This window comes from Garra rufa, chromosome 16 (assembly GCF_049309525.1).
Source record: "Garra rufa chromosome 16, GarRuf1.0, whole genome shotgun sequence".
Lineage (NCBI taxonomy): Eukaryota > Metazoa > Chordata > Actinopteri > Cypriniformes > Cyprinidae > Garra > Garra rufa.
The window spans coordinates 33,408,268-33,430,389 of NC_133376.1; the positions used below are offsets into that span (position 1 = coordinate 33,408,268).

The 22,122-nt window shown below is 36.1% G+C and overlaps 1 protein-coding gene and 3 non-coding genes across 8 annotated transcripts; all 4 read right to left on the minus strand.

Moving 5' to 3' along the window:
• Positions 1–4,326: 4,326 nt before the first annotated feature.
• On the minus strand, positions 4,327–16,267 carry pabir2 (PABIR family member 2). Of its 5 annotated transcripts, none has more exons than XM_073820359.1 (10): positions 15,404–16,267; positions 13,601–13,676; positions 12,560–12,613; positions 12,240–12,283; positions 11,967–12,021; positions 11,128–11,229; positions 8,676–8,761; positions 8,480–8,541; positions 8,299–8,395; positions 4,327–6,146 (listed from the first exon to the last, which is right to left on the minus strand). In XM_073820359.1, the coding sequence occupies exons 1-10, from the start codon at positions 15,526–15,528 to the stop codon at positions 6,011–6,013; spliced, it is 837 nt and encodes a 278-aa protein (XP_073676460.1). In that variant the 5' UTR covers positions 15,529–16,267; the 3' UTR covers positions 4,327–6,010. The 5 variants fall into 5 exon arrangements, with proteins under 5 accessions (XP_073676460.1, XP_073676458.1, XP_073676459.1 ...); XM_073820357.1 differs by having other exon boundaries at positions 4,327–6,149; XM_073820358.1 differs by having other exon boundaries at positions 8,480–8,544.
• Positions 6,779–6,934, minus strand: LOC141289071 (small nucleolar RNA U109). The gene has a single exon (XR_012339815.1). It is a non-coding gene; the product is annotated as a small nucleolar RNA U109 (small nucleolar RNA).
• On the minus strand, positions 11,314–11,470 carry LOC141289073 (small nucleolar RNA U109). The gene has a single exon (XR_012339818.1). It is a non-coding gene; the product is annotated as a small nucleolar RNA U109 (small nucleolar RNA).
• LOC141289072 (small nucleolar RNA U109) lies at positions 13,866–14,003 on the minus strand. Its single transcript, XR_012339817.1, has one exon. It is a non-coding gene; the product is annotated as a small nucleolar RNA U109 (small nucleolar RNA).
• Positions 16,268–22,122: the final 5,855 nt, after the last annotated feature.

The window sequence follows — 22,122 nt, forward strand, 5'->3', positions numbered from 1 at the left end:
TTTAAATCAGTTACAGATTGAAGAACAAGTTTAAACATTAATGGCACTTTCCACCCTCTCTGTCAGAAACTGTATTAGAAACCCCTTCGTAACTAGTTTCTATATTACCCATGGTAATATAATGCATGGTTTTGGGTTAGTTGTATTTTATTAGTACAGTGCCTTGCAAAAGTATTCATACTCCTTCATTTTTCACATTTTATTTTATGGTGCTGCCTTATGTTAAACTGCTTTCAATTACTTTTTTCCACACTCCATACACCATAATGGCAAAAAACAGTTTATTAACATCTTAGCAAATTTATTATAAATAATGATTCCATTGCATAAGTATTCATACCCTTATCTCTTAGCTCAAGAGCACTTATATTGCTTGTAGACGTTACTACAATTCAAGTAAAATTAACCTGTGGCAAATTCAATTGAATAAATCTTTACAAAAATGCCTGTAGAGCTCAGAAACAGGACTGCATCAAGTCACACATCTGGGTAAGAGTTCAGAAAAAAGTCTGCTGCATTGAAGGTTCACAGAAGCATGCAGTCTCCATTGACCTTAATGAAATAAGTTTGAAACAACCAGGACTCTTCCTAGAGCTGGCTTCCTGGCCAAACTTAGCAATTTGTGGAGGAAGGCCTTGGCTAGAGTGGTGACCAAGAACCTAATGGTCACTCTAGTTGAGCTCCATGATCATATATGCAGATTGTGGAAACTTACAGAAGGACAAACATCATTGCAACATTTCACCAATCTGGGCTTTATGGTGGTGTGGTAAGACTCAATCCTCTCCTCAGTGAAGACACATAAAAACACACTTAGAATTTGCAAAAAAGCACCTAAAGGACCCTCAGACTGTGAGAAACAAGATTTTATGGTCATTTCTGGAGAAACTTGAAAATGTCTGCCAGACCCCATCCAAGCTGACAGAGCTTGAGAGGCAAAGAATGGCAAAAAAGGCCAAATGTTGATGTGAAAAACTTCTTGCATCATACCCAAAAATACTTGAGGCTGTAAAGGTACTTCAACTAAGTACTAAGTTAAGGGTATGAATACTTATGCAATGTACTTATTTCAGTTTTTTTTTTTTTTTTTTTAAATTTATGAAGTTGTGACAGTTCTGTTTTTGCTTTGTCATTATAGTGCATGGAGTGTAGATTGATGTGGGGGGAAAAGTAATTTAAAACAGTTAAACATAAGGCAAGAACATAGCAAAACATGGGGGAAAATGAAAGGCACTGTATATTCAGCATTATCTTGATCAAAAGTTAGAAAAAAGATGTTTATAATGTTTAAAAAGATTTAGATTTCAAATAAATGAGGTTCTTTTGCATTTCTATTCATCAAAGAGCAGCACAACTGTTTTCAACATTAATTAGTTGTTTCTTGAGCAGAAAATCAGCATATTAAAATGATTTCTGAAGAATCATGTGACACTGATAACTTAAGTAATGACATAAATATATTCTAAATATATACAAAATATATTCAAATAGTAAACCGTTATGTTCAATTCAACTGTAATAATATTTTAATACTATTTGGGCGGTTTTTGATCAAATGAATGCAGTCTCAGTGAGCAGAAGAAAGTTTAAAAACATTTTAAAGTTCAAAAATAATTTAAGAGTTAACGTTAGTTCACCTAAAAATGAAAATACTGTCATTATTACTCGCCTTCAATTTGGTCCAAACCCGTTCGACCTTCGTTCATCTTCAGAAGATAAATTAAGATATTTCTGATGAAATCCGAGAGCTTTCTGACCCTGCATAGACAGCAAGGCAATTCAAACTGCAAAGAAAGGTAGTGAGGAGTCGAGGACATCATGTGACGTCAGTGATTCAACCGTAATGTTATGAAGCTGCGAAAATACTTTCTGAGCGCAAAGAAAACAAAAACAACGACTTTGTTCAACAGTCTCTGCAGCCAGTTCATAAGAGTAACGTTACCATGACAATGAGGGCTTGTGGCAAAAATAACACCAAAATGAACAAAAATCCCCTATAAACTCGAGACAAAGAGGCAAAAAATGAAACGTTACAATTCGTTGAATTACATTTAGATTCGCCCACACGTATGCGCCGTTTTGTCCATCGTTAAGCCTTATAACCAATCAAACGCGTTTCTGTTGAACTTAGAAACGCATTGGCCAATGAGAGGCGCTTAAATTAATCAGCGCTGATAACGTCTGAGCTGTCGATAAGTGCGGACACTGGCGATTTCCCTTTGTCATTAATACAGTGCAGATACGATGTAAATAAAAGATTAATTTCGTAGGTTCAGTGATTATAAGGACAGATTTTGCACAGCTTGTGCTAGCCCTTGCTAACCTCATGGACTAACATGTTTGTCTTTAAAGCCAGAATGTGACGTGCCCAAAAAGGAACAAAACCGTTTTTGTGTGTTTTCTATATCGATATTAATAGTCATTATTACAATTTAAAGAGCAATAATCTATCTTATAATAATGGTTTTTGTCATAATATTGCAGCCCTATGATCTCCTGTTTTTAAGTTGGCTTGAGAAAGCCAATTTACTGATATTCTATTTTCTTCCTAGCCAAAATTTTCTGACTGTATCTCCTCCTAGAGCTTTAACTCTACAAACTCCAAACTCAGCCCAGATCTTCAGTCTGATCTCAGCTGGTGTGCTATATCTTTTCTAACTGATCGGACTTACGGTTTTCCTAAAAATGTCGATTAAAACTGGGAAAAATCCCATTGACTTACATTGACGGAATGTTCAAATGAGCCAAGACTTTCAAACTTCAACTGTCAAAATTCAAATTTAAACTCCCAGAATCCTTTGAGACTCAATCAAGCTCCCCTTCTATGAACTATATTTCTAATCCAATCAAACTCATTTAAACTCATCTATCTATCTATCTATCTATCTATCTATCTATCTATCTATCTATCTATCTATCTATCTATCTAAATCATGCTAACAATATGCTAATCATGCTAAAAACATGCTAAAATCATGCTAGTAACTTGGTAATAATGCTAAAATCATGCTAGTGACATGCTAGTCATGCTAAAATCATGCTAGTAACTTGGTAATAATGCTAAAATGCTAGTGACATGCTAGTCATGCTCGCATCATGCTAATACCATGCAAGTTTCATGCTAGTCATGCTAACAACATTCTAGTGACTAAACTTACACCTTTTTTATACTTTTAAACTTCTTTTAACTTCTTAAAACTTTTTTTAAACTTATTTAAATGTTTTAAACTTCTTTAAACGTTTTAAACTTCTTTAAAATTCTCAAAACTTCTTTAAACGTCTGTTCCGGCTTTCTCAAGCCAACTTAAAGTTTGTCTTGATTAACTTTTTTATCTAGTTTACATCTATAATTTAGATAAAAATTTTCAAAGAGTCGATTGTTTTGACAACAGTTTTAAATATTGATTAAAGTAATTGGGTAAATTTAAGTATCTGACATTAAAGACAACATATGTGACCCTGGACCACAAAACCTTGTCTTAAGTCTTAAGTAGCACTGGTATATTTGTAGCAATAGCCAACAACTCATTGTATAGGTCAAAAAATTATCGATTTTTCTTTTATGCCAAAAATCATTTGGATATTAAAATCATGTTCCATTAAGATATTTTGTAAATTTCCTACTGTGAATATACTAACTTCTAGATTAGAAATACACATTGCTAAGGACAGCTTTAAAAGTGATTTTCTCAATATTTTTTGCACTCTCAGATTCCAGATGTTCAAATTGTTGTATCTCGGCTAAATATTGTCCTATCCTAGCAATATACATAAATGGGAAGCTTATTTATTCAGCTGTCAGATGTATAAATCTCAATTTAAAAAAAAAAGGTACCCTTATGACTGGTTTTGTGGTCCAGGGTCACATATGGTTTTTATAATAATAAAAAAAAATCTGTCACATATGTAAAAAATGCCCCTGGAAACCAGTTCTAGGGGTCAAATATTGTCTCTTGATGGAAAAGTTGCACTGCGCCTTGTTTATAGTGGTAATAAAGTTATTTTTGTTTTCATAACGCACATAAATTATTGCAGCTTCATAAAATTAAGGATGAACCACTGATGTCACACAGACTATTAAAACAATCTCCTTACAATCGTTGTGGGCCTTGCACCATCTATGCAGGGTCAATAAGCTCTCGGATTTCATCAAAAATATCTTAATTTGTGTTCTGAAGACAGACGAAGGTCTTACAGGTTTGGAATGACATGAGGGTTGGTAATTAATGATGGCAGAATTCATATTAGTGTAAACTAACCCATTTAACCAGTTTTTTTAAGGCAATAACCACATTAAGTTTGGTATCACAAGACAAGGCAACAAAATGACTGGACAAATAATTTATTTCTGACATCTGGATGTCTCTGATATGACACGAACAAGACTTGTTCAGAAAGCAGAGCACAACTACACGTCCCTATGACAGCACTCGGTCCTCTTCAACAGATTTCACGTGCACAGGCTTTAAAAGTACTGTATGAGACGAAATGACAGAGTAAAATCATTAAATAAAGAATTCGACACGTCCACAGGACAAAAACAAACAAACAAAAACAAAACAGCAAAGCAAATACAAATACACTTCACCCATCACTACAGGACAGAATCTGGATCTACATGACCCACTCACTGTATTTTTTGTTTGCAAAAACATTCAGAAAAAGATTTACACTGCGGTGTGTCACTTTTAAGTCAAAAAAACCCCTTTCAATTCACTTAAATGAAAAAAAAAAAAAAAAAGGATTTTACAATCACTTCCTTGCACAGAAAAATTTATGTATGTATGATACACCATATCATGCTTGAGGAAATAAAGCAATTTCTCTGAATGAAATTTAGAAAACCATTTACAAAAGAAAATACTATTTCCTAAAGTAACTACAGCCCCAAACAAAGAACTCCTACAATTACAGTTGTACATTTCTCTTATATACAAATTTAAATGGCACACCGTTTCAGTATCAGTAGATTACATTTAAAACTCCACAAATAACATTTGATGTGAGGGTTTCATTTCTTTGCACTTCTGCTCAACATTAACGTGTCACAGCCTTTGGAAAACATTGAAAATGCACCTGTAGAGCACATTCTCCTCCTGTTCCTTTCCAAATAACAGAAACGGGGCAAAGCCACGGTGCGGAAAAATTAAAACATATAATGGACAGCATTCATCTCAGCCCGGATGTTTTGCTCCATTCTCTGAAAGCTGCGAAATTGACAACACAGTTGTACGCACGTCTTTAGGTTGACAAACATCAACACAGGCAGTTTAGTTTCTCTGTAGTGTTCAAATGGAGGATTTAGTGGTTACCAACAGCTGCAATATTAAATCCCGTCTGCAGTAGTTGTGTACAGCAACCATAATATCATTCTAACAGAGAATGAAGTGCCAAGCTCTGAAAAACACATCCTCCACCTACTTGAAAATCAAGAAAAGGCAATTCCTGAACAGAACAAAGCCATCAAAAATGAAATTCCGCCCCTTTAAAGTGCAGTTGCACCGCTATTAAACTCCAGAAGAGGCGGCTGTCAGTTTGCCGGTCGAGCGCTTTGCCTCCACGAATCTTATGTACATACTTACATACAAAATAAAAGCAAAAAAAATAAGTTAACTCACACACACACACACAATACCGGTTGACAAGCTGAGATTGAAAGAACGTGCCTGTAGTTGTTTCCTGTTTACAGCGGTTTTCTTTTCGAGGCGTTATCAAAAAAATAATTGCCCTATTAGGGACCAAAAAGGAAAAACAAAATCCAAGATTCTCCTTTGTGACGTCCTTCGATTTGATACAGATCTATACACCACGTTTTACATCTATTTATAGCAGCTGATGCAAAAAACATCCATGCCCTTAGGGTCTGTCCAAGGACAACATAACATAACATAACAGGACAATTCAGGAAAAAAAACAAAAGCCATTTTGAGAAGGCATTGGGAAAAAGGTAAAATAGGTGGAAGAGGGCCTGAGAAGTGGCCCAATCCTCCTCCTTTGTCCGTGATGCTCATCACTTAGGGGAGAGGTCCTGAAGGGGCGTGAGAGGAGAGTTACTGGAGGAGGGCGACACTCCTTCCATCTTGGCGGGTGAGTCTGAGGAGGAGCCGACGCTACTGAGACTCCCATCCAGAAGATCTGGAGAAAGACTGCTGGAGAGACACAAACAGAGTGCATGTTACAAGAAAGTGCTTTTTCACAGCTAGAATCAATTCATAAAAATAAATGAGTATGCCACCAATTTTTTCATGTTTGTTATATTGCTGCCTTATGTTAAACAGTTTCTCTAGTAACATCTACAAGCAATACGAATGCTCCAAAGCTAAATTTCAACTGTCCCAGATAAGGGTATGAATATTTATGCAATGGAAACATTTCAGGTTTTTTATACATTTGCAAAAAAGTTAAAAACCTGTTATTTGCTCTGCTATGGTGTATGGAGTGTAGATTGATGCGTGAAGTAATTTGAAGCAGTTTAACATAAGGCAGCAACATAAAATGAATAAAATAAAGGAGTATGAATACTTTCGCAATGTATGTGCAAAGTTTTCCCAAGTATTTAAGCCAGAATTATATTTTAAATGAACATGATACAATATAATCTCTGAAAGCAATTTTAACATAAGTGGGGTTGATATCTATATTCCAGAGACTAATTCTTCATTTTTGTTTTTTCTTTTTACGCACGAAATGTATTTTTCCAGCTTCATAACATTAAATATAGGGCATATGTGACGTATGACAGCCTTATTATCGACAATTAACCACTTAATTACTAATGCAGTGTTGGAGTATTATACTACCAATCCAGTCTGTTCTTGAGAGACTGGTGGCCCTGTTAACTCCAGGAGTTTTTTCTAGCATGCTTCGATTTTCTCTTCCACAATCCCATTAGTAGGGGAAGGAGAAAGTGTAGCAACAGAGCTACTGCATGCATCATTATATAATCTGAGTGAGAACAGTGTCTCAATTTCTGTTATAATAAATGCAAAAGTATCCTGGAAAAAAGTTCAATATTGATAAATGTTTCTTGAGCAGTAAATCATCAAATAAGACTGATTTCTGAAGGATCATATAACACTGAAGACTGGAGTAATGATGCTGAAAATTCAGCTTTACCATCAAAGAAATTCAATTTTAAATTAGAAAAAAGGGTAACACTTTACAATAAGGTTCATTAGTTAAACATTAGTTAATGTATTAACTAACATGAACTAACCAAGAGCAATACATTTGTTACTGTATTTACTAATCTTTATTAACGTTAGTTAATGGAAATACAGTTGTTCATTGTTTGTTCATGTTAGTTCACACTGCGTTAACTAATGTTAACAAAATTTGAATAATGTATTAGTAAATGTTGAAATTAACATGAACTAATAATGAACAGCACTTATTAATCTTTGTTAATGTTAACTAATGTGGTTAACTAATGTTAACTAATGAACCTTATTGTAAAGTGTTACCGAAAAAAGTTATTTTAAATTATAATATTTCAGAGTTTCAGTTTTTACATTTTTGATCTAATAAATACAGCAATGGGCTTGCAGACTTTCAAAAACAAAATCAAACTTTTGAACATTAGTGTATTTTATTTTATAGATACTGGAATTTCAAACTTCGCTACAAAACTTTGAAAATGTTCCATATTCAATACCATGAGAAACACTGCCACAATATAAAGGGCATAACAGCATTTAATTTTATGCATTTGAATTTACTTTTGATCAGTCAAAAATATTTTCTTATTAGTATTATACTAATTATTATTACAGAAATATTACTACTTTAACACAAAAAGGATTAAATTATATTTTATATACAATAGAAAAATTACAAAACTTATGTCTTTACTTTCTAGAGATATGTTTTATCCTGGGGAAAAAAAGTGCAGGGAAACCTTTAGTTTCTATGACAATGGGTTTACACTTATCACAAATCGCGGATGTATTGGTCATGGCACTCTCGCGAACGAGCATTGAAGACTGACACGGAACAGAAGAAACTGTTAAATGAAGTAGTTGTTTTTTATTTCTTTGCACAAAAAAAGTATTCTTGTGTTCTTGCTTCATGACATTACAGTACCACTGATGTCACATGGACTATTTTAATCGACGTAGTTACTTTGTTGTCTATGCAAGGGTCAGAAAACTCTCGGATTTCATCAAAAATAACTTTGTGTTCCGAAGATGAACAAAAGTCTTACGGGTTTGGAACGATGAGGGTGAGTAATTAATGACAGAATTTTCCTTTTTGGCTGAACTATCTATTTAAAATAATAAGCCTACTGTGAAAACTCACCAGGTGCTAAGTTCGGGCAAGTGAGTCACTTCTGTGGACAGCATGTTGGTGGTTCCCTGAAAGAGTCTCTTGGGCTGGCTTTCTGTCTCCATTTCACCTGTGAATCCACAAAAAGATTTAATTTTAAACATCCAAGTTGTAACAACATTGAAAGAACAAAGTGTCATAAGTGCTAACTTACTTTTGCGTTTGAGAGGCCCCAGAATACCAGGCCTGATGCAGTTGATCGGGCTTTGACTCCTCCTGCTGGGCAAACATTTAATGAGAACGACATCAGCGACTCAGCTTGATATCTACACTATAGTAGCCTATACTATTACACCGTAATGTTTGCAGAAAACATTCCTACGGTCACAGGATGCCTGAACAGAACTTACCTGAAGCGGCGTGTTGGACTAGGAACGGGGCTGGGCGTCAGTCCGTTACTGGTCACCAGGATTTGAAGAGACGGAGAGAAACATTGCTGCTCATTGAAGAGAAAGAAATCGTCAGTCAAAGCATTAAGCCTTGAACAACAACAATACAGCAAGTTATTTGTTACCCTGCACCACAAAACCAGTCACGAGTAGAACAGGTATATTTGTAGCAATAGTCAAAAGTACATTTGTACAGGTCAAAATGATCGATTTTTCTTTTATGCCAAAAACCATTAGGATATTAAGTAAAGATCATGTACCATGTAGGTATTTTGTAAGTTTCCTACCATAGATATCAAAACTTAATTTTTGATTAGTAATATGCATTGCTAAGAACTTCATTTGGACCACTTTAAAAGCGATTTTCTCAGCAGCCTCAGATTCCAGATTTCAAATAGTTGTATCTTGGCCAAATATTGTCATATCCTAATAAACCATACATCAATAGAAATGTCAAAAAACAGACCTTTATGACTGGTTTTGCAGTCCAGGGTCACATTTATCAGGGTTCTTACACCTTTTCCAAAGTAAAATTCAAGCACTTTTCAAGCACTTTCAAGGTGCATTTTCAAGATTTTCCAGCACTGTGGCAAATTACATATTCACATACATGAGTTCTAAATTTTAAATCAGATGTTATTGTGCTATTAAAAAACAACTGTCTGGATTGCATATAACATTGCCCCATATAAATAGTCAACATTCAGTATACAAATTATATAATTTAAAATATATAATTAATATAATTTACTGAGTATCTGTAGTATTATAAAAATAAAATTTAAAGGCTCTTTAAGACCTGCACAAATAAAAGTAATACTGTATGAGTGGAGTAGGGCAATGTCTTTGGTAACACATTAACGACTGGTATAAAATGACTGTAAAAAAATATGATAAACTAAAATTCTAAAACTTGAAAACTTTCTAAAACTTGAAGGATTTTCACAAATACATTTCACATTCCAGCCTAAAAGTACTAAAAGGTAGTCAAAAAGACACTATAAAATTAATAATAAAATTGAACTGGCCCAAATGAAAAAAGACAATTTTTTAAACATTGAAAATATTTTTGATTGACATTTAGACTCTTATCTGATTTCCTATTCACAAATATCAAGGTATTTTTTTCACTATTTACAGTGTATCTGCAGAATTTTTAAATATCAATTTAAGGCAATTTATGACCCTTTTTAAGAGCTGCACAAGTAAAATGAACACCGTAGTGGGGTTGAACAATGTACAGTAACATTAAGCCATAAAATGACATGATTTATAATTCAGATTTTCACAAAAACAAAACATCTTATACAATGGCATTTCAGCCTTTATACCTTTAAAATGGATATATCAAGTATAATTTATTTAAAACATAAATATTACTGTCTTAATTGTTTATATTTTTAGAAAGCACATAACTTTTACATTTACAACTCTTATGTGTTTGCTGCATAAAAACATGGGCCAATATTTGTAATAATCTTGCTAAACAGCTGAATATTCGCAAATTCATTCCCTGTCACGAGGGGGCGCTTTAGGAGTGCTAAAATATTACGGTTTCCTAGTAACGGCTGTACACAAAATCAGCATTAACGCAGTTTTATCAGACATGAAATGAAAATGCCAACGACACGTTTCTGAGGACAGTCGGTTCCCTTCAGATACATTCATATAAAGACATCCGTGCCGCGTTTTGACTTTGAAACGTGCAGTGTGTATGTTTATTCAATATGATATCATTGCCTTTTGAAGTTTTATCCAGCCTTATCGCGATTCTAGTATATCCGTCCCTAACTCTTAAACTTATAATTAAGCCTTTTCTTATACTATTTAATACATTTAAAACTTTGTATGGCCTTAACTTTGATAAGGCTAAATTGATGAGTTTGTAATGACCCGCACGAGCCCTCTATATTCCGGTGAAACATTTTAGTAGCCCGACTGGAAAACACAATAGCCCCGGGACATCGGGCTGGCAATTTTGCGATCCCCAAATTCTCGTTTTAAACATAATTCTTATTTGTCGTTTTCAAGCCATCGAGGACTGATGCAACAACCTCCTGATAACTGGCATGTTTTATCTACCGCTCTGTTCCATCAAAGGGCGCGCAGCAAGAAAGACCGGCGGATCACACTACAGCATCACGTGCACACTCGAGCGGAGCTGTTTTTTTTTTCTTTTCTTTCTTTTACATATAAGCATAACAAAAATTAACAATTTAGTATGAAAGCGAATTAATATGAAACCGATGCAACTGCATATTCAAGCACTTTCAAGCACTTCATCCAAAATCCAAGCATTTTTCAAACCTTGAAAACACTACATTAAAATTCAAGCATTTTCAAGGAATTCAAGCACCCGTACGAACCCTGATTTATTTAAAAATAAAAAAAACACAGGGAAGGGAAGAGATACCTTCTTTCCAATCCCTCTGGTGGGCGAAGGAGCAGGAGACACAGGCACAAAATCAATCCGCTTCGGAGATGACGATGAAGATTTCTCGAGATCATTATCACTCTAGAATCAAAGCACAACCATATAAATCACTTACACCCAATATGACAGCCTTATTACTGCTAATGAACCACTTGATTGCTAATGCAGTGTTGGAGTATTATACTACCAATCCAGTCTGTTCTTGAGAGACTGGTGGCCCTGTTAACTCCAGGAGCTTTTTTCTAGCATGCCTCCATTTTCTCTTCCACAATCCCATCAGTAGGGGAAAGAGGAAGTGTAGCAACAGAGCTACTGCATGCATCATTATAGCATCTGAGTGAGAACATAGTCTTAATCTCTGTTATAATAGCTGTGAAGATTCATATTATTATACACACTGTTTAAGCGTTTGGGTCAGTAAGTTTAATACTTTTTTCAGCAAGAGCACATTAAGGCCCGGTTTCACAGACAGGGCTTAGACTAAGCCAGGATTAGGCCATAGTTCAGTTAGGACATTTAAGTAATTTTTATAAACATGCTTAGAAAAAAACGTTACTGGTGTGCATCTTGAGACAAAACAAAGGCACTGATGTATTTTAAGATCAATCAGTGCAATTTTATTTCAGTTGAAACAGCTCAGACTTACATTTTAGTCTAGGACTATCTTAAAATAGGAAAAGTTATTACAAACTTTAATATTTTTTATTAAATAAATTCAGCCTTGGCCTTGCAGACATGTCAAAAACAAATCTTACTGACCTCAAACTTCTATACAGCAGTGCATTTTATTATTTATTTATTTTTAACCAGACTCTTACCAGACTAAGACTCTCCTCCCAAGACTGGCTCATCTGCATGGCTGCCTGCACCTCTCTAGATCAAATGACATTATGGGAGAGAAAAAAAACAAAAAAACAACAACATTATTTCCTCCAAGCAGTAATAGAAGGCCTTATTTCAGTGTGGACAGCACATGTCTAGTTCTACCTGTCAACTATTGTTATGAACACTGGAAACAGACAAAACCTGCTGTCAGCAGCTGATAAATGAAAAACCAATGCCCTAGGGGTTCAGCAGATGTGAGTTCTTACCGTTCATGAGCAGTTTCACGGTTCATCACATCAACACCCTCTTCCTAGAAATAAACAAGCATATAAAGAATCCCCATATGAGCAAATATCTCACCAACAGAAAGTGACTTTTTGTACATATCTATAATGCCATGTTGGAGTGCGGTACTACCAACCAGTCTAAATCTAAAAAGACTAGTGGTTTGCGGAAACTCCAAAATGTAATTTTAGCATGTATTTTTCAGCACACACTCCCATATGCACATATATAGGAATAGTGAGTCTGACATGCTATGAAAAGAATCACGTTTCATGGTACATTGACGCAAACTTTTTTTTACCTGTTTGATCCTCTGCAGTCTTGTGCTAGGAACACGTACTGGTGAAGATGGAACCTAAAACACATGAACATCCAAAAAAGCAAAACGCATTTAACAAACTATGGCAATTAGCACATTAAAGGTGACATATCATGAAATATGACTTTTTCCCAAGTTTAAGCACTGTAACCGGGTTACCGGTGCATCTACCCACCAAGAAAACGTGAAAGACGACAACCCAGTAATTTTGTTTTGATAAGCCTTTTCTGCAAGCATGTGAAAAAATGAGTGCATCAGATTTGACATACAAAGGGGATCTTATTATAATATTACCGCCCTTTAACCTAAATGTTTCCACCCACAGCGCCTCCATTTTGTTTCCGCAAAGGACAACGGTGTACCAGTTGTAACAAGATGGCTAAAGTTCAAGCAAAGCATGCTAACTGTTCTGTCTTTGGTTGCACAGATGAGCACAGAACATCATTCCCATCATCAGAGGAGACAAGAGAGCAGTGGACTTATTGATTTATTTACTGTATATTACGCTGCTGCCACACAGATCTAATATAAACATGCAATTTCTTTCCTAGCTGTTTATCTTCACAGACACAACTGTTTTTGTAGCATAAACCTGACCGTTAAAGCGCAATAAGACAAGAAAGAGAACTTTGTTTAGTACTCACATGCCGTGTGACAGCCGCTTTCTGTGTGCACTCAGAAAACAATATATCAGAAGTTTAAACTAATACGGTTTAAAACACATGATTTTAACGCGATAGACATGATAACCAAAACCAAACAGATGTTGGTCATCTGTATCTGGGGTATGAGCTGTAAAGGCGCAGTCCAATTCTGGAAAAGGGGACGGGGAGCAGCAGCTCATTTGCAATTTAAATGCACGAAATCAGCGTGTATCTGCTTCCTCCCAAAATAGGCATTTTCAAAAATGATGTAATAAATGATCTGTAGGGTATTTTGAGCTGAAACTTCACGGACACACTCTGGGGACAACTGCCACCTATATTACATATTGTAAAAAAAGAGGCATAACGCTTTACATACCACATTGGGTCGAACAACAGTAGTACTGTTTCTTCTGCTGCGGAGAACCTCTCTCTGGAACACCTGTGAAGCATCACTGGAAAAAGAGAAGACATTTTTAACATTAGCATGTACTAAAAATTACTCAAGATAAAACTGAGCAAGTAGCGACATATCCTTGTTGGAACATATATCCGGCTGTAACAGACTAGGGGGAAACAAATGCAGTGTGGGGATTTGGTTATATCCACTAGGTGTTGATTGGATACCGAGACCTTTGCAATAGTAATGTGAGAGTTTTATACTACCAACACAGTCTGTTCTTGAGAGACTGGTGGCCCTGACAACTCAAAGCATGTTATTCTAGCATGGCTTCAAGTTTTTACTCTCTATTAGTGAGGGAGCAACCAAAACATTCATGCATGGTCTATCTCAATGCTTAGTAAGCTATCCAGCTATGGAGGATTTGTAATTACATCACGGTTTGGTCAGTTACTCGGATGCGCAGCCATAATGCAGATACTCTGATGTAAACGACTGCATGGTTAATGTACTACTGAATATGTAGTTCTGCTAGTTTATGCCGTCTAAACCACGGAAAAACTTGTGGAAGACGCTAAATCATATAGAGAAGGACTTAGTAAGTACGAAAGGGTGAAATATTTTGCCAAACTAAAGTTAATAGGTGGTAAAGATATGTATGAGGAGTATTAATTAAGACTAGAAATAAGAATGAACACAAATGTTGTTAAGATTTTCCCCCTGGATATTCAGGTTCAGTTTGACCAGCCACAAATGCCTTTTGTTCCTCAGAGACAGTTTTTTTGCACTTTTCTCCTTGATTTGTTATTACTTTTGGCAGTCTACAGTACTCCAAATGTTTTTCCAGTTTTTACGGATTAGTACAGCCCAAACCATGACAATTTACCATTTTTAGCAGCAATAATCTGCAAAATATGCAAGTTTTGTTTGGTTCAGTGGCATTGTTTACATTCAGTACCGCGGATATGGCCAATTGATGACACGTTGCAAAAACCCGCAATACAGCATTTTTAGACATTAAAAGTGAGTGTATAAGAGCTTACCATCAAAGCTATGAACACAATGGCCAAAAATTGTGCACATGCCTGTTTGCAATCCTATATCTTTAATAGTTCACCAAAAAATAAAAATTTGCTTAATTTACTCACCATCAGGACATCCAATATGGTGATGAGACTGTTTCTTTATCAGAACAGATTTGGAGAAATTTACATCACTTGCTCACCAACCTCTGCAGTGAATGGGTGCCATCAGAATGAGTCCAAACAAATGGTTTCAAGTTAAAAACATCTAAATGATGGATTAATTAGAAAAAACAAAGGAGGTTTTCGCTTTATAAGACATTAACTGATGGTCTGGAGTCATGTGGATTGCATTGTTTTTATAAGCTGTTTGGACTCTCATTCTGACGGCACCCATTCACCGCAGAGGTATAATCACATAATGCTACATTTCTTCAAATCTGTTTTGATGAAGGACGGCCTGAGGGGAAGTACATTGTCAGCAAATCTTATTTTTGTGGGGGGTTAAATATTCCTTTAAGCCAAAATCTGTGGTTTCTGGCTGGTTCAAGATGGTGAACTTCCCTCCAGTTTCCAAAAACTAGCTTGGCCACTTTAAACTGGCATTGCCAGACCAATTAGAAACCAGTCAGCTAACAGTTTAAGCTGAATCTTTCAGCATGGTCAAGTAGGCAGCTCACCTGGCTAAAAGACACTTTCAATATACCAACATAATATATACACTGGTCTAAACATCTCAATATTTGCAATCAGTCATCACCTCAGGCCGTTTATCATGGGTTCGCTGTTCGATCGTCTCAAGTGCCCATCGCTTTGACCAAGTGACGACGGGATGTCCAGATCCAGCTCCATCTTCTCTTGTGACATGATTCCTTGATTGTTCATCGTTATTGTCCTTAAACGTATGCCGCAAAAAAGCACGCAGGTTGCAAAGCTACATCGTTGAAAGGCACGAAGCAGATCAATGTCACAGTTTACTATGTGCTCATTTTGCACTCTATATAGAAAGACTGGGGCTTCTGTCTGTGTTTAAGGGTCAATGTAGGTCTCGACCAATGCCTGAGGAAATGATCCGTGGCTTTTTGCAAACCAACATTCTGCCTGTTCGATCTGCAGCGCGTATCTTTCCACGTTCTGGTCCAAACTTGTAGATCCAGCGACTTGTTAGCTGCGAGCTAATATGTGAAAGGGGTTTGGCCCATGCACACCATTCCTCTGCTGTTAGCCTAGCTCGATGGCGCACAAGCACCTAAAACTGAGCAGCTCCAGTCAATTACATACAAGTCTAGGAGTGCATGTGCAAAGGATGCATGAAAGGCAATGGAAAAGCATGAAAGTTAAATCGTTAATCCGTAAGCGCGATAATAATAACGAGCTGAAGGCACAACAATGTTCAGCTGGTCATCATCATCATGTTGCTAACTAGCTTGCTGTTCGTGATGGGTTCGCATGTAAATCACTAGACAAGCGCGTAGCTCCTCTCCGACATCTTCTGTTTGCCAGATTGGCGTGTCAGTATCTAGTTAAATGAGTTTGTAACTTAGTAACGTCAATCAAAGGTTAGTATATTCTGTTTATCTATTTTCTGGACGCCGCAGCGTACCCACAGCTCAGCTAAAGGTCCCGCCCCTTCTGTTCCTACCGGACTGACTGACAGCATCGTGAACCAATCAGAAACTCGATGGCTGCCGGGGTGCCTTTTTGAAAGGCAACCGTTTCGGGAAATAGCCAATGGGATCAGACTTCCTGGAGACGTTCTGCCATTGTGCCCCTGCGCACGCTGTTTAACGCATGCGCAATTGCGCATTCTCTTTGTTGCTTTGAAATAAGACTTGCAGTTGGGAGATACTTTAAAACATGTTAACATTATGAATCTGTAACATTTTGGATATCTGAAACTTAAATTTTTGTGGTAAAGATGACTGCAAAGTATAAAAGATGTCCACTATTTCCAACTTTTGGCCAAAACGCCAAGTTTTATATATATAAATAATTAGATAAAATATCATTTTTATCTCCTCATAGTGTTTTACATCTGATTTCTCATATATTTGAAGTTTCAGAGAGCAAAAAAGCTATTTATACTTTTTCGAATGCTATTAAAATGCACTGCTGAGAAAAAAACATTTAGCAAACATAATCTGGGCCCGCATGTATAAAGCTGCTCAGAGTCAAATTTTAGTCTTAAGTGTTTCAAAATTCTAAGTGACGTAATTTTACTCTTATTTCTAGACTTAAGATAAAGAGTGATTCATAAAAGTTCCTAAGTGTTAAGACTAGGTCTCAGCTCCTAAATTATTAAAGAGAGTTGGAGAGGTCTCCTAACCTAGTTAGGAGTAACACAATGGCAGCAAAAAGGAGGAAACACACACTTTACAATACACATATGACATATTGGAGTTATATTCTTGGAGCTGTTCACATCATTGCTCCAACTGTAAATGAGGAGACATGGATTTTAAAGCATCAATAATAATTTGTGATAATTTTCCACAATGCAAAGCATTTGTTTAAATACACTGAAATATTAAATAGTGTCTTAATTAAATGATTGGTGATGATGATGTTGTGCTGCTGTAACTCACATGAGCAGGCTCACTATTGGCTGATTCAGAGGTCAAGGGCGGCCATTTTGTGTTTCAATCATTGTAGTCTTTAATTTACAACACTTAAGTCAGAACTTAAGAATCAGTCTCAAACTTTACTGAAAGTTGCTTTTAGATTCTTTATAAAAGTCTCCTACTCTTAAAAAAGTCCTACTTCTTACTAAGAATTTTTTGACACTTAAGTCAAAGTTTAAGACTACTCTTAAGAGCATTTTTTAGAAGTTTTATACATACGGCCCCTGACCAACAAATATAGTCGTATATATGGGCCTGGTTTCACAGACAGGACTCATACTAAGCCAGGATTAAGTCATAGTTCAATTAGAACCTTAAAGTAATTTTTATAAACGTGCCTTAGAAAAAAATTTTTTACTGGTGTGCATCCTGAGACAAAACAAATCCACTGATATATTTTAGGATCAGTCAGTAAAACAGTAAAACAGTAAAACAGCTCAGACTTACATTTTAGTCTGGGACTAGGTTTAAGACTAGGGTCTGGTTTCACAGACAGGGCTTAGACTAAGCCAGGTTTAGGCCATAGTTCAATTAGGACATTAAAGTAATTTTTATAAACAAGCCTTAAGACTAGGGCCTAGTTTCACAGACAGAGTTTAGACTAAAACAGGATTAGGCCATAGTTCAATTATGAAAATTAAAGTATTTTTTTATAAAAGTGACTTAGAAGGAAAAATAAACATACAAAACAAAGCCACTGATATATTTTAAGATCAGCCAGAGCACATTTTGTTTCAGTTGAAACAGCTCAGACTTACATTTTAGACTGGGACTAGGTTTAAGACTAGGGCCCGGTTTCACAGACAGAGTTTAAACTAAGCCACAATTAGGCCATAGTTCAATTAAGACATTAAACCAATTTTTATAAACATGCCTTGGGAAAAAAAACATTACTGAAGTGCATCCTGAGACAAAACAAAGCCACTGATGTAATTTAAGATCATCCATTTTATGTATCTTTAAGTTGAAACAGCTTAGACTTACATTTTTGTCTGGGGCTAGGTTTAAAACTAGGGCCCAGTTTCATAGACATGGCTTAGACTAAACCAGGATTAGGTCATAGTTCAATTAAGACATTAAATTCTTTTTTTTTATAAAAGTGACTTAGTAAAAAAATTACTGGTGTGCATCTTCAGACAAAACAAAGCCACTGATATATTTTAAGATCAGTCAGTGCGAGTTTCTTTCAGTTGAAACAGCTCAGACTTACATTTTAGCCTGGGACTAGGTTTAAGACTAGGGCACGGTTTCACAGACAGATCTTAAACTAAACCAGGATTAGTCCATAGTTCAATTAGGACATTAAATTATTTTTTATAAAACTGACTTAGAAAAAACATTACTGGTGTGCATCTTGAGACAAAACAAAGCCACTGATATATTTTAGGATCAGTCAGTGCAAGTTTCTTTCAACTGAAACAGCTCAGACATTTAAGTCTGGGACTAGGTTTAAGACTAGGGCCCGATTTGATTTCACAGACAGAGTTTAGATTAGACCAGGATTAGGCCAGAGTTCAATTAGGACATTAAAGTAATTTTTATAAATGTGCCAAAAAAAAAAAAAAAAAAAAAAAAAAAAAAAACATTACTGGTGTGCATCTTAAGACAAAACAAAGCCACTGATATTTGTTAAGATCAGTCAGTGCAAGTTTCTTTCAGTTGAAGCAGCTCAGATTTACATTTTAGTCTGGGACTAGCCTTAAAACTAGGACCTGTTTTCACAGACAGGCCTTAGACTAAACCAGGATTAGGCCATAGTTCATTTAGGACATTAAATATAGGCCATAGTTCAATTAGGACACTAAAGTAATTTTTATAAACATGCCTTAGAAAAAAAACATTACTGGTGTGCATCTTGAGACAAAACATTAGCCACGGATATATTTGAAAATCAGTCAGTGCTCAAGTTTTTTTCACTTGAAGCAGCTCAGATTTACATTTTAGTCTGGGACTAGGTTTAAGACTAAGGCCTGGTTTAAAAGACAGACCTTAGACTAAACCAGGATTAGGCCATAGTTCATTTAGGACATTAATTTTTTTTTTAAGTGACTTTATTTTAAAATCAGCCAGAGCACGTTTTTTGTTTTGTTTTTTCAGTTGAAACAGCTCAGACTTACATTTTAGCCTGGGACTAGGTTTAAGACTAGGGCACGGTTTCACAGACAGAGCTTAAACTAAGCCTTGATTATGCCATAGTACAATTAGGACACTAAAGTAATTTTTATAAACATGCCTTAGAAAAAAAAAAAACTTTACTGGTGTGCATCTTGAGACAAAACATTAGCCATGGATATATTTGAAGATCAGTCAGTGCGAGTTTCTTTCAGTTGAAGCAGTTCAGACTTACATTTTAGTCTGGGACCAAGTTTAGGACTAGGGCCTGGTTTCAGAGACAGGGTTTAGATTTATCCAGGATTAGGCCATAGTTCAATTAGGACATTAAATTATTTTTTATAAAACTGACTTAGAAAAAACATTACTGGTGTGCATCTTGAGACAAAACAAAGCCACTGATATATTTTAGGATCAGTCATTGCAAGTTTCTTTCAACTGAACCAGCTCAGACATTTTAGTCTGGGACTAGGTTTAAGACTAGGGCCCGATTTCACAGACAGAGTTTAGATTAGACCAGGATTAGGCCATAGTTCAATTAGGACATTAAAGTAATTTTTATAAATGTGCCAAAAAAAAAAAAAAAAAAAAAAAAACATTACTGGTGTGTAGGGCTGTCGCGGTTAAGGAATTTCCCTTGCGGTAATTTTGAGTGGCTCAGTAGCGCGGTATGCGGTATTACCGCCATATAATTGTGTGTAGGCTACAATGTAAGGTCATATTCAGAAATCAATAAACCGAAACCAAATCGCGTTGATATATGAAGTGAAGTAAACAGTACTTACATAGAAACCTAGCCAGTAAGAAATGCAAATTTTGAAGAAAAATGTCAGACATACTTAGAGGCTTTGCATCTGAAATCTTCGTGTATATAACAGTTAGCGCGCACCCTCGAGTCTGACTGGACAAGAGACTTTCTGTCAGTATTTCACCTGCGTGTTTTAGGCGAGCTGTCAGTCAGTGCAGTTTCATTTTTACGCCACAAGATGGAGGCAAGAGACTATCTTTGAGTAAGTCTTTAAACCGTTCATTCAACTATACGTTCAAAAACGCTTATTTATTCAAAGAGAGACGTAATGAAACACGATGTTAAAATCATTTTAACTTTAATCGCCACTTTTAAAGGCTCAGCTGACCAGCAGAGCACCGATGTTAAGACATGATTTCACTTTCCTTGGACATGACAAGCTAGTTTCACATACATACATGACTCGATCTGAAAGACAGACGCAGGTAATCGCACATGCTCAGTCGATCTCTCTCTCATTTGCTGTCTGTTTAGGCTTGTTAAGTGCATATCTACTGAGCCTCATAATAAACACATTATGTTATCATTACTAACTTATTACTAATTTAATATTCAGCGCACAGGCATTAAGTGAGAAGGGCAAATTCTTAGGAAAAAAGAAAACAGGCAGATATCGCGGTTGCTGCGGTTGTTGCATTCCTCTGCGGTTATGCACGTCAATAGCGCGGTATTGCGATATTGCGGTTATCGCGACAGCCCTACTGGTGTGCATCTTAAGACAAAACAAAGCCACTGATATTTGTTAAGATCAGTCAGTGCAAGTTTCTTTCAGTTGAAGCAGCTCAGATTTACATTTTAGTCTGGGACTAGCCTTAAAACTAGGACCTGTTTTCACAGACAGGCCTTAGACTAAACCAGGATTAGGCCATAGTTCATTTAGGACATTAAATTTAGGCCATAGTTCAATTAGGACACTAAAGTAATTTTTATAAACATGCCTTAGAAAAAAAACATTACTGGTGTGCATCTTGAGACAAAACATTAGCCACGGATATATTTGAAAATCAGTCAGTGCTCAAGTTTTTTTCACTTGAAGCAGCTCAGATTTACATTTTAGTCTGGGACTAGGTTTAAGACTAAGGCCTGGTTTAAAAGACAGACCTTAGACTAAACCAGGATTAGGCCATAGTTCATTTAGGACATTAATTTTTTTTTTTAAGTGACTTTATTTTAAAATCAGCCAGAGCACGTTTTTTGTTTTGTTTTTTCAGTTGAAACAGCTCAGACTTACATTTTAGCCTGGGACTAGGTTTAAGACTAGGGCACGGTTTCACAGACAGAGCTTAAACTAAGCCTTGATTATGCCATAGTACAATTAGGACACTAAAGTAATTTTTATAAACATGCCTTAGAAAAAAAAAAAACTTTACTGGTGTGCATCTTGAGACAAAACATTAGCCATGGATATATTTGAAGATCAGTCAGTGCGAGTTTCTTTCAGTTGAAGCAGCTCAGACTTACATTTTAGTCTGGGACTAGGCTTAAGACTAGGTCTGCTCATATAAACCTAAGGACACAGGCCATTAAGTTTGACTCATCATTTCTACATGTAACTTCCATATAAACACATTCCGACAATAGTACACATCACTGTGTGATGACACTCTCCACCCTAAACCCAATTTTGCATAAAATGGCTTTGCACAGCGCACACCAGCAATGAGCAACACCAGAGTCACATGTTTCTTTACAGCTCACTGCGAGGGCTCTTGTCTGGCAGCGGACAATGTTTCTTTTCTCCTCTTCTAATGAGAGACACAAGATTTCGAGCCAGGCAACTGCAAGGTCATTACGCAGGTCAGGTGATGGCAACTTGGGCTGACTTTAGCAGATGAAAAATCACCTCTAGTAAACTAATAATAATATTAAAACCACCATGCAGAGAGAGTTAGTTTGTTATTGTTTGTTTGAAGATTCAGAATAATAAACAAATGGTTG